Raw genomic sequence first — 13950 nt, forward strand, 5'->3', positions numbered from 1 at the left:
TGTAAACATTTCCATGTAAACCTATGACTTTAAAGTGCTTGGAGCTAGTGTAATACCATAGTTAGTATTTAAAAAACCTTTAAAGTTACCTGTGTAAAAAAAGTGAAAGAAGAACTACCTAATTATGTGTGAAAAATTGTGTAAAATGCGGTGGCAATAAAAAATTAATAAAAATGTTGTTGACATAATGTCAATAGTATGTTTTAATACAATGCTGATGATGTTTAAGTAGGCATGTCTTAACTGTGACTCTTTAGTTATTTATAGAATTACAGACAAGTGTAAAGATCTTCAGTGGCATTCAGTCCATTAGGTTGTTTGGTGTCCAGATTGATAATATAATTGGACTCCAAACGTCTGAGCATTTTTTCTCTGTCTACCCCTCTCTTGTTGAGAGGAACAGAGTCTATTAGATAATACATATATATATATATGATTTTTTTCCTTTTTTTATCTCCTGCGCCTTCATAACCCTTAAGTCCAATCAACACCAGTGCATGTCCAGGGGAGGCTTCCCTGCACCATATGAACGTTGCACTTCAGCAGAGTCAGAAGAAATGACATGCACATGAGACGGGTTGCAGATTATCGTGGTTTATTCCTCATTCTAGAAATGCTCTTCAAACAGGATACAACATGGAAGTCTTTTTTTACCCTTGCTCCCCTGAGCAAGGCATGTGTCACGCCGAAATGCATAGGGTAAATAATATTTTCATTTTGTATGCTGTTTGAAGAGCATTTCAAGAAAGAGGACTAAACCAGGATAATATGCAACCCACCTCGAGTGCATATCATTTCTTCCTATACGCCTGCATAGGAAAGCAATATATATATATATATATATATATATATATATATATATATATAGATAGATAGATAGATAGATAGATAGATAGATAGATAGATAGATAGATAGATAGATAGATAGATAGATATCACAAGGAGTAATTGTGTAACATGAGCCCATTCAGGGGTTCTGATGATATTTTAAAATGAGAATACAGAAGGTCAAAAGCTTTTAAATCCAACTCAAGCCTGAGATTGCAATATAGGACCAAATTACACATATTATTCATTATGTATATTTTTTGTTACATGACTTATTGAGTGTAGTACTCTTTAGAAAGATTTAGAGCACTTGGACATCATATGTTTAATATTCATTGTTTGCCTGAGGCTGAAGATATGCCTGTCACTGTTGTGAGAACTATGTACGTTTGTTGGGGATAATGTGCTAATATTTAAAATGTTTTTTACACATCAATGTACATTATTATAGGTCAAATTGTAAATGCAAAGTGCAAATCCTCTCATACAAGGACAAAACCCTCCTCACTATCCTACAGGAAAACACCTTGACTCCTATATGAAGGCTGGCAACCGCATGTCTTACCTCGAGGAAAAGAAGGCGCAACCATATCACCCTTTCTTCCCAGACAACCTGGATCCCCATTCTAGCATGCATCAACTTAAAATCTATGTATCGTAAACAAAACCTTACAAAATAATAAACCATAATACCTAGTTCTACCTGAATAGCTCCCTCCCAGGCCACTCCCATGCTCCTTTCACCATTCTGATCAATCTAGTGATCCACAAGGCAAAGAAAGACAAGCATTTGCAGTGCAATAGGTCTTGCATTACTGAAAGTTTGAGCTATTGGAGTTGCATTATTATTTGCAACACCAATAGCTCAAACTTTCAGTAACGCGAGACCTATTGCACTGCAAATGTTTGTAACATCTGTCTCATACACACTGGAAACTGCTTCACCTTGAGGAATCTCCTCAAAAGTGAGGGGCAGGATTTCCAGTGCTCAAATGGTGTTAAAATAAGAGCTTTTGGTCGGAAATACATGTACCATACAAAACATATTATCAATTGCTCACATGCCGGCCCATTTATAAAACAATTTCAAATTATGATCCACAAGTTCTCTTTATTTCAGAATGTTTTCTTTCAAATATTTTAGCCACTGTAGTAGCCTTCAGCATTAGAATTCTAGGTCACTGAATGAAGGGTATCTCCCAAGCCATCTGTGGCCACCCACCCCCACAGTCAACAAACTCAATGAATTAACCGTCACACAGATCAATTTAAATCAACAATAAGAATTAAGGAACTGGGCCGCCTTCATAAATTTTGACTTGCAATGTGATTATTATTGCCCTGGCTATTTTTATGTATGGTTCACAAAAAGTAACAAAGACCCCCTGTCCAATAAATGTAATAATTCCTAGGGCAGGGTACTATGCAAGTAGAATATATATCCCTAGGCAATATGATCTAAACGTATTTAATCTTTCGATGTATGTGCCCATCTAGTGCAATTTTAATTCCAAAAAACTGATTGGAACAATTATAAAAACCCAACAGTTATCAAAAGTTAAAAACATTCATTTAATGACATATTAAAAAACATATAGTGATGCACTTTGGTATAGGCTCATCTATGAGATTATGAAAAACATGAAAATATTAAAACATATTATTACTCTTTTTTATCAAAAAATACATTTACATATAGGAACATTTCTTTGTGGCAGACACGTTGAATCTTTTCGACGCACGTTTCGACGCAAGCTGCGTCTTCATCAGGAAAAAGCCACATGTAAACCTACAACATAATATAAGAGTTACACTCTAGTTCATGATATTGTCCAAAACATTTCGACCTTCACCTTCACCTCAGTGAACTTATTCTTTGATTTAGGTGATTCTGACATTTCCAATTGAGTAAAAATTATATAGAGTCGGGAAGTAGATAAAAGAGTTTATACTGAATAATATAATTGTCTCATTATCCATGTCGTTACATATTAGACATTGATTTATCATGGGAAGTATTCTAAATAACTTCCTCCTATTTGGCCTAGATTATCTAACGGGGACTATGATTGGACTTCCTATATCACATGACAAGGGTATTCACATCCATTGCATTTTTATTGACAAAACGAGTCTGACAATAAAAGTAATTGAATGTATAAAGAACTAACTGTTTGCGTAGCCCGGTGGTGAATAATGTCTCATTTATTAGTCATGAGTCGAGTCACATTAAAAGCATTTCCATGATCAGCGAGTATCTATATTTAACGGAGATATATAAGAATAATATTTTCTCTTTTGTGTCATTTTCTTTTGCTATTTATGTTAGTGTGACATAATAATATTGATCATTATTAAACATTCATTTTTTTAAAATATATATAAAACCTATCCTACTATAGAGTATCTCCATACATTTTTATGTATGGATCACAGCAGTAGACTATTAGGTACATCTTCAATTACCTAACTTACAGATTACATTTTAAAATATTTATGTACTGTGATGTTGCTTTGTATTTAGAAGTAGTGGTACAGTGTCTATAAAATATTTGCTAAAAATAGGAAAATAATAAGAGTAGAGATGATTGGGCTGCTTAGCAATACGAATTTCATTACACCAAATACATATATTGCACTATTTAAAATGCAGAACACTGTAGTGTTCAAAGAATAATAAGCCACATGAAATCAGTGAGGACCTTTAGAACATTTTAACACCAAATAGAATATAACGAGGGGTTATCGGTGCAAACTGCTTTCCAGCCACATCCTCTCACCCCGTTACCTTCCACAACTGCGTACATCCTGTTAATGCCAACTACTGTACATGCAATCAAAAGGGCAAATTTCCTTACTCAAAACTAGGTTATGGAAGGTTTAGTGACAAATGTAACTTATAAGAACAAGTTACTTACCTTCGGTAAGAAACATTAGTTAGTTAGATTCCTCACCTTAGAATATCCCCAGGCGTCAGGCTGGATCCAGAAAGATTTTTCGTCAGCAATACCCTTGCGCGTCGCTAGGCGTCGTCTGCGGCTCCACGTCTGTCATCGGCGTCGTGATCACCAGGATGACGTCGGAGTACTTAGACGCCGCCCTCGCGCGCTGACGTCACTTCTTGTACATAGCTTTCCGCGCCAGGAACACAGAGCCATGCAAGAGACCGACACTGGTGCCAAAAATGTAGGGCCCTGAAAGGGATGACCTCAACCCTAGATATCGGTTCGCAGAACGGGGAGGATGGGTGGGGCGGTGAGGAATCTAACTAACTAGTGTTTCTTACAGATATATCGTTACCGAAGGTAAGTAACTTGTTCATCTGAAAGAAACACGTTAGTTAGATTCCTCACCTTAGAATAGATACCCCAGCAATACCAACCCCGGTGGTGGGTCTGCGAACCAAGATCACACCAGAAAGTCCTGGGGCCCGATTCACAGAACTAACTTAAGACAAAATCCTAAACTTACTACCATTTTGGTATTCACAGAAGGTACTTACTCATTTTGGTATTCACAGAAGGCACTTACTCATTTCGGTACTCACAGAAGTTAGGAGTCCTAACTTTAGGACTCCTAAATGCCTTCTGTGAATACCGAAAGTCTTAAAATTAGGATTTTTCTCAGTTTAATAGTAGTATAGTTAGGACTCCTAACTTTAGGACTCCTAAATGCCTTCTGTGAATGTCGAAAGCCCTAAAATTAGGATTTTTCTCAGTTTAGTAGTAGTAAAGTTGTGCAAGAGCCTGGGCGAGCCGTGTCCGGGCCTCCTCCGAACACTGGGGCAGCACGTCCTCCATCGTATCCCACAGGGAGTGTGAGTAACGGTCCAAAAGGCACGCGGTGTTGCTAGACCGCAACCCCAAACTAAGGGAGGAGAACAGTTTCTTCCCAAACTGTTCCAACCTTTTGGATTCCCGATCCGGGGGAGCGGATGGGAAGGAGGTCTGGGAGGTAGAGGCCTGGATAACCAGACTCTCGGGCGTGGGGTGCATCAACAGAAAACTGGGGGTCGCCCGGTGCAGGGCGGTGGCGCCGGACCATGTTCCGGTCCACAGGAGGAACTGTGGAGGGCTTGGACCAAGTGCCCTTCAGAACGTCAGTCAGTGCTTCATTGAACTGCAGCAGAGGCTCCGAGGAGCTTGCTGGCGGTTGAAGCACTTCAGTGAGGAGATTAGTCCTCACAGCCAGAGCAGGCAGTTCCAGCCCAAGGGCTTCGGCCGCCTTGCGCAACACCACAGAAAACGTAGCGCCTTCCTCCGTAGCCACGGATGGAGGAGTGTCAGGGGAGGTATCAAGACCACTGGCATCCCCCAGTTTGTCTGCCCAGTCCTGAGATAACTGGCACTGCCGTGCCAGAGGGTCCTCAGATCCCTCCCAGTCATCTCTGTCATCCGACTCCTGGTATACAGGTGGAAGGGCCGGAGCCGGGCGGAAGATGAACCTGTCATCCATCGATTCCGGATACGGCGGATGTGTGGCGCCGCTCCGACGCCGGGCCCTGACGGGACTAAACCGGGGAACGGCGTCGTCCGAAGGCGGCGCCGGGGGCGGCACCAAAGGGGTCGATGCCGGCAGAGGGGTCGTAAGGTCGACCGGCGTCAACCGGGATCCAGGCCTGGATCCCGCGGGGGCCTGCGGCGTCGGGACCGGTGTTGACGACGGCGGAGCCAGGGTCCTCATGGCCACGAGGAAATCCCTGATCTCTGCCGGAGTCGCGTCAGAACCAGGGACCGGAGGGTATGGGGTCGGACGGGACTCCTGCGGATCCGACGGAGCCGCGTGGGTGGTGCCACCCGAACCCTCAGCAGAGTCGCGCGACCGGCGAGGGGAGTCGGAAGAGCGATGTCGCTTCTTCGACTTCTTACTGTGCCTCGACTTACCTGAATGCGAGGACTTAGACCCAGACGAGCGGTGATGGGACCGGTCCCTCCTCGACTGGGACCGTGAACAGCGCGGAGCCGAGTGCTGGATCTCGAGCAGCTTGCGCGACCACTCCCACCTAGCCTTCGAAGTCAAGGCCCGACAGTCGAGGCATGACTCGGCATCGTGGTCAGCCCCAAGGCAATAGAGGCACCGGTGGTGGTGATCCGTGACCGACATCAGTCGGTGACAGGCGTCACAAGCTTTGAAGCCAGGCATCCCTACCGGCACCAGAGTTGAGGTCGACTGGAACCAAAAGAGTTCCAAAAAGTTTAGTCAAAAAATGACTAAAAGGGTATGCTCTTCCCGGATAGGCGCTTACTGGCGTGGAAAAAAGAAGAACTGACGTCAGCGTGCGAGGGCGGCGTGTAAGTACTCCGACGACGTCATCCCGGTGATCACGACGCCGACGACCGACGCGGAGCCGCAGACGACGCCTAGCGACGCGCAAGGGTATTGCTGACGAAAAATCTTTCCGGATCCAGCCTGACGCCTGGGGATATTCTAAGGTGAGGAATCTAACTAACGTGTTTCCTTCAGATAATCACCTGTAGGCCAGGAAATCCTTCACGGTGCAGCTCTTAATGTTGCTTTACCTCTTCCCCTCAAATACTCCTTGACCAATGCAAAGATGATTGCGTTTTTAGTGTGTTATAAAGTGGTTTAGTTTTTGGCACATTAAAAAGGAACCAAACACTAAAAACATTAAACAATGCGAACAGTATTGGTTATATTGTGCTGCTACCAGGTATTATGATTTTGGAATATGATGAAGGCTCTAATCCCTATGCCCTGAAAAGGAAGCATTTTCTTTCAAGGACTGTAGTTACGATCAGCACACAATGCACACGTTCAATGGGCGAGTAGACATAGGAAAGAGCCCTCACATTATTTCGCTCATGTAATACTTTTTTACCATAGAGTAGCTCAATGTTTTTTTGCTAACATTCTGTTCATTGAGTTTTATTGCACAAACAGGCAAACAACAAACATTCAACAAGGAAGCCACTGAATCCTACACAGCCCACCTCCTGTCCCCAAACTCAACGATTCTTTGAAAGTTTGCTCTGATACCTCCCTGCTCTAAACCTGAGTAATGAACACATTAATTACTCGTAGGAGCAGATTATCAAACTCTTCCTATAGGAAGTGTTTATCTATTTGTGTTTCTACAAAGTGAAACATTGTTCAGCTTACTTAGAGTGTTTACATTAACGTTCAACATTTGATCTTTCTAAAATAATTTGTTAACATTTTTTTTAGGAGTTTTATATAGGGCGAGCTTGACCTCGAAGGTATCAGGTATCAGAGTGCTTTACATTAGCGACTGTTGTGTTACACAAGGACACATTCATTTGTGTTAGACATGGTGGAATTAAGTGATTTGCCCAAAATCACAGGATGTTGAGCGTCATTGCAGAGACTCAAACCTGGTTCCCCAGATCGCCCACCCTAGCCGTTAGACCACATCATCTCCACCTTTAGTACTAGTTAGTGCAGACTGCAAGATGGAAACAGAAATCAAACATTAGGAATGGGTCCCAGCAAGTGGGGCATGCTGGGTGGTGGTCAAGCGGGGAGGAAGTGTTTTTAAAACAGAAAACATCTACAGATGCTGTAAACAAGCAACAGGAGGGAGGAATGTTGGTAGTAATTAAAGCAGGACAGAGGGTGGGGTGGTGTGGCAGGGGATGGGAAAGCAAGCAAAAACAGCTGTGAGGAGCAGGGGTGGAGGTGGAAGGGAACCAACACAAGTGACGGAGTAGCAACAGCATGGGTGAATTAGGGACTGCAGAGACATGCATAAAGTTAATAAACAACATAAATATGGCTTGTGAAAGAAGTATTATTTCAAAAGGCTTGGGCCTCTGTGAGCCATGACCCACTGCTCAGCTTGAATGCTGAAAACAAAGTAAACCATGAGAGAGGGACTGGAGGGGAAGGGCAAGGATCGGCTGAAAACATAAGCTGCAAGCGCTTATGTTTTCAGCTGATCCTCGTTAGTTTGCAAGCAATTAGCGAGGATCAGCTGAAAACACAAGCGCTATTTAAACTAAGACACACATTTTTCCCCGTCTATAGTCATTATATTGGGGACTGATTTCCTTACCAGAGCCCCGGGGAAGTTTGTGGAAGTTCACTGATCCTTTCTTTTCTTCCTAGCCTCGTCCATGGCCGGGCTGCGAACATGAAAGTGACGAAGGCGGGTCTTGGGCAGCTGTAGGAGTACTGACTGCAACCGGAGGACAGGCAGCGCTATGTGTGCTGCAGAGGCGGTGGATGGAGTAAGGGAGGGTGAGGGTGGGCCCAATAAGGGGGAAAAAATGAAAGGCATGCACCATGAAGCAGACACATGGACACAGCATTAAGCTAAGAAGATGAAGCAGTGCAGCAGAAGCCAAGCAGGGATTGGCGCAAAAGCAACAATTTTTATTTGTTTAAACTTTCTTTGAAATGACAACATAAAGGGTCTTGGCAAATAAGAAAAAGTAGTACCTGCATTAAAGCGACAGAAGCAGACGGCAAAACAAGCAGCGACGGCCCAAAAGCATCAATAAAAAAAAGGTTCACCCTAACAGGAGAAATAGAAGGTAAGCGTATGTACACTGTACTTTACCGGTGCTCCTCAGTCGTGAAAGGAAGTGCGGTATCGGCTGCAGGAATGAGACAGAAGGCTGCAAATAAGAGTGATGCTGGAATGAACCAACAGTAAGCAGGAGGTGGGAATATGGTGGTTTTATTGATTGCAGCAGGTCTTGCAGACAGCGTATGCACGCTGACAGGCTCAACGTTAAAAAAAAAAAGACAAGGGATGATTTTTCCTTCTATGCTTAAACTTTTGAATTATCTACACATACATCTGGGACTGGATCCTTTATACCTGACCTAAGCGGAAAAAAAAAAAAATCTCATTTTCCCCAGGCAACTTCCCCACCCCACTGTATTCACTCACTATCTGCTGCTCTTGTAAATGATGTTTCTATCTTGACTCTTGTTACCATCCCTATACTTATGGAAATGCCTGTCAATGCTACTCTAATGGATGTGGGAATGAATTCTGTGTTCTACATAAAGTACCCATACAACTTCAATTAAATATGTTCCACCTTTAGCAGAATGCTTGCCAGTGATTTTACACCCAATACAAGTGAAGTCAATACGATTGGAAGTCTAGTGTGATATAGAGTATGTGAAACAGAAACAGGAACTGTGACTACATCAGGTTTTATGTGTGAAACATGCTAAGGATCCAATTGACAAAGAGCATCTATAGTCATGGCGGAGACTCTACACTTGTGGTGGAAACTCCGCATTACAGTTTTGATTACGGAGATTCTGCCACGACTGCAGAGGTTTTTTGTGAATCTGGCCCCATGTGAACAGATGACTCTGTCAATGACTATTTTATAAACCACAGGATTCACAAAATGTCTTCTTGCCGAACCATAAAATTACAGGAGCATGTATTGTTCCAGACAAGACATTACAAACTGCAGTTTCACAGGCTATATATAACCCACTCTCATACATAAAAGAAGACAGAGTTCTGTACCCAGCCAGAGTTTGACTAAAAGATCCATGCTTCAGAATGTGATGTCCAGCCAACAACAGGTTTGTTACATAAAATCGAAAACCGGGGCAGCTTTTCACTCAGATTAGTAGGAAATCACATAATGGAGAGATTCTCAGCAATATTCACAGCTGTAGAATTATGCAGCTAGAGTAGTCAACATAGTAAACGTGTCTTCTATTAGCACCATACCCGAAGAAGACATTAGAAACGTTAATTTATCTTCATTGGGTGATTTATAGGGCTCTAAGACCATAGAAAATGATGCAACAAATAGTGCATGTTTATCTCAATTGTATTGTGCAGAGGCAGAAGGACCTACTCCAATAGGCAATTGCACGTTCAGGCCCTTCATACTTTCGAGTAGGTAACAAAAGGACAGAACTCAGTCAACTCATCTCCATACACTCTCCTCCTTTTATATCCTTTTATATGCCCCATGTATATAGTTGTCATAAAAGGTTTTCCATTTTGGTCGTTAAGACTTTAAACCTCATATTTCCCTCTAAACCTAAATAGTCAGAAAAAAAAATCCGTTTTTTAATAGCCCATTGTGTGCCTCAGTTGGGTAGAACCATAAAAGGAAGAGAATTATCCAAAGTTTTTGCTATTTAAATTGCTTGTTTGCTCCTGTTTAAAACACACATTTTGCAAAACTCTGGAGAAAGGGTAGGCATACCTGAATAATTGAAGTAGAAACGCTATGACTACACATGCCTCCTACAAATGCCAGACCAACCGCTGGTCCTTCAAAGTCAACATTCCTAGGGAGAGAGGTTATATGTACAGTTAGTTGTTGTAGTGAGCAAACAATACAGGTTGACTGGAAATACAATATGTTGGTAGAACATGATACAGAGTAAACAAGAGTGCTGCATACTAGGCATTGCTGCTAAGTAAGAACATTCAATATAAAATATGCATGTGAATACTGTTAGCTCAGAGATCCATGGAGAGGATCTTTAAAGAGTGGGATCTAATTAAATGTAAGAACCCCCACACCGCAATATACCACAAATGAAACATCTCAAGCCAAAATGTTAAAAAGGATATATGTCCCTAATAACACTCATGCATAATAATATCCTTGGAAAGTATTTCACACTAAACTAAAACCTGTTGATATGTATTGTTTTGTCTTGCGCCTTTCAAGCTGTAGTATGGATGGTATTGATTCTAACTGGTCACATTTGTTAATAATTGAGCCCACAAAACAGGTATATTTAAACACATTTTCCATCTGTAGGCAGACAGCCACATTTATTGAAACTTACGAGAGTAAATGGGCCTGGTCATTTTTTTTCCCCTTCTGCAGTTGTCCTTCTCTCCATTTTGAGAATCTGTTCAAGAGCGCACCAGAATCTGAAGTAATTTCTATAGCATCATTCGTAGACCATATTTCTATGCCAATCAATGCCACAAATACATTTATAGATTTATAAACCTAGGGAATAACGATAAAGCTTATTCTTAACTTGTTCAAAAGTTCTTGAGGAAATTGCTTTGCATGTGTAGTCATCAACTATTGAGTCACTGAATTATCAGATTAGTACAATGTATTTTTAGTCTGAATTCTCTCTTGTATTGTTAGTTGTTAATATTATCTATGTGAAATATCCATTTTAGGACATTCTCATTAATACGTTCTCAATTCTCAAAGCTACTTCAACACCATACTTCTCATCCATCATCATCCCTGCTTCTCATTTCTACTTCTCATCCATGATTCCTACTTATCATTCTTACTTCTTATCTGCCATTTATACTTAACATCCCTACCCATCATCCATCATCCCTTAGAGCCTGATTACGATCTTGGCGGATGGGATACTTCGTCACAAAGTTGATGGATATCCCGTCGCCAAATTACAAGTTCCATAGGATATAATGGAATTATAATTTGGCAGATGGATATCCGTCACGTTTATGATGGAGTAACTGTCCACCAAGATCTTAATCAGGCCCTAAGTCTCCCTCCTATATTCATACCTGCTTCCCCACTCTACTTCTCATCCAACTGCCTACCTCTCATCCCTACTACACAAGCATTATCCCTACTTATCATCTATCATCCCTACATCTTGTCAAGCATCTATACTTTTCATCAATCATCCCTACATCTCATCACTACTTGCTATTTACTATCCATTATCCCAACTTCTCATCAATTATCCATGATCCTTACTTCTCATCCATCAAAAATCATCACTTCTCATTCCTACTGCTAATGCATCATTCCTACTTCTCATTGCTACATCTCCTCAATCACCCTACTTCACATCCATGATCCTTAATTCTCAACCCCATTCCTCATCCATCATCCCTAATTCTCATCCATCATCCCTGCGTCTCATAATCTACTTTTCATCCAACATCCATGCATGTCACGCTCACTTCTCATCCCTACTCACTATTTCACATCCCTGCTTCTCAGGCAAATAGTCAAGTTAAAAATAATCAAGTATTAAAATTACATGATAGGTGCAAAAAAGAGTCAAGCCATAAAACTGATATACATACCTTTAAACTTAATCAACAAATCCATAACGCTGAAGGGGATACACAGTACAGTACAATAGTAAAACAGCAAAATTAACTTGTTCCTTATACATCTTGTACAATTGAGTAGGCCAACAATCAACCCACACCCCCTATCAATGCTAAGAATTAACAGTCTGTCTTCCCTTTTGCCACATGTAGTCCATGAATTTGGCAACAGAGCTAGCATATAATGGGCGAGGGTCAGATCACAGAATTCTGAGAGCTATATAGCAACTATGTATACCCAGATGCATACAAATAGGCATGATTCATCTTCTTCGTGGTTTTTCATAGGTGGGACAAGCAAATAAAGCACGGGCTAGAGATTCAACAGTAGCATTGCAAACAGGATATGACAATCCATCATTTGAGACCCATCTATTTCAGGGGTAAAGTACCAGCCCTGAATTGAAAGTATAGCTTCCTATCCAGAGGAATGGTAATAATATCCCAAAGGGCACACAATAACTAGAACTTTTAAAATCTAGAAAAGCTCTAGACAATGATGAGTTTTCAGCTGCTCGAACATCAAACCAAGACAAATATTACTTTTTTAAGGACTTAAGGACCCTCTCGAAGATCGAAAATGGTTAGATGGACTTTCCCAGAGCTCCTTCAAGCCCGGATGAGATAATGTTTTTTTGCTTTTCTGCAGCCAGACAATGTCATTAAACCTATCATAGACTATAATATCCTGGAGTACATTCACATAGTGCCTTAATTCCGGGGTCAAACAAAACCCCCTACAGAATAAGAGCTTTTATTGCTATAGCCTTCCTGCCCATATCAAGAAATAAAGGGACAATCAGGGTGCTTCTAGGAAGGTGAGCTAAGCTCTTCAAAAATGTATTCTCTGATCTGGAGAGGGCAGTCAGATCAGAGAATCCCTAGAGTTCTGAGCCATATAGAGCTGAACCCACAGCCTTAACCTCGTAGATTTCAAGAACTGGATCAATTGGTTTGCAATAGGACTTTCAGTGCTCTTTCTTCATAACCCTTGTAATATGTCTATTTGAGTTTGATAGTATCAACATGTGACTTCTAAGACACACTCGAGAGACATGGGGATACCGAAATAATTAAATGAGTTTACTCTTTCAAGTGGGCAATCCCTCAAAAGTATTTTCCCCTTAAAAGATGTGTATTGGCTAAAAGTCATTAACTTTGTCCTGGCTACGTTCAATTTCAAGCCACTTCCTGTACAGAAATCTCTGAAGTAGAGCAAAAAATGTCATCACAATTCCTCATCCATCATCCCTGCTTCTCATAATCAACTTTTCATCCATCATACATGTCACTTTCACTTCTCATCCGTATTCCCTATTTCTCATCCTTGCTTCTCATTCATCATCCCTACTTTTCATCCACTATCCCTACTTCTTATCTACTATACTAACTTCTCAACCCAGGGAGGCAGAGATAACCGGTATACCAGAGTGGGTGCCGCTACTGGCCACCCTAGGCCCCACATATACAATCCATCGGTACACTGCCCAATGGGTGTGCATAATCAGGAGGGGAAGTAACCAGTAGGTAGCCAGTGTGCTCATCAGGTGTTTCGGCCAGGCTGCAAGAGAGCGCAGTGTACCGAGACACAGAGCTCGGGCTAGTGCAATGATAACAAGATGGGGCGCCCATCTAAACACTTGCATAGGAACATGCCCCTGGGAGAGCCTCAGTTCAGAGGTGTGTGTGTAAAGCTGCATGCTGGCCACTCAGCAGCGGTGAGGAAGAGGCCGAGTGGTGGGAGCAAGGAGCCCTATCTACTACAAAACGTGTAACAGTCAGCCCACGAGGGCCTTTGTGATGCTGCTACTGGCCGGCCCACCTAAACCATATTCGATTAACATCTGGAAACTCCAGACAGGTCTCCCAACTTCATGGGTAAAGTATTCTCATTACAACTGTCCCTTCAACTGGAGGAAAGTGTCTTGGTGTTGCAACTACTTACTTTCAATGTGCCTGCTCATACTGACTTTTGAAGCTCAGGCATGCACTGTAAATTTGAAAGGCAATCTGTAAGCACAAAGATCAATGTAGCTTGCCAGGAGCAGGCCCTAAAGTGCTAATACAGTGTGAGTCCCTGC

General features: G+C 41.8%; 1 protein-coding gene across 1 annotated transcript in view; it reads right to left on the bottom strand.

Annotated features, from left to right (window-relative positions):
• The window catches only part of LOC146784513 (zinc metalloproteinase-disintegrin-like berythractivase), a 2362040-nt gene that overhangs the window by 1132933 nt on the left and 1215157 nt on the right, over nucleotides 1–13950 (bottom strand). Inside the window, exons 9-10 of the mRNA XM_085632969.1 lie at nucleotides 10597–10766; nucleotides 10002–10086 (exon numbers count right to left, since the gene is read on the bottom strand). Coding sequence (XP_085489095.1) covers nucleotides 10002–10086; nucleotides 10597–10766 — 255 coding nt within the window. The remainder of the gene's footprint in view (nucleotides 1–10001; nucleotides 10087–10596; nucleotides 10767–13950) is intronic.

This window comes from Triturus cristatus, chromosome 11 (genome assembly GCF_964204655.1).
Source record: "Triturus cristatus chromosome 11, aTriCri1.1, whole genome shotgun sequence".
Classification (NCBI taxonomy): domain Eukaryota; kingdom Metazoa; phylum Chordata; class Amphibia; order Caudata; family Salamandridae; genus Triturus; species Triturus cristatus.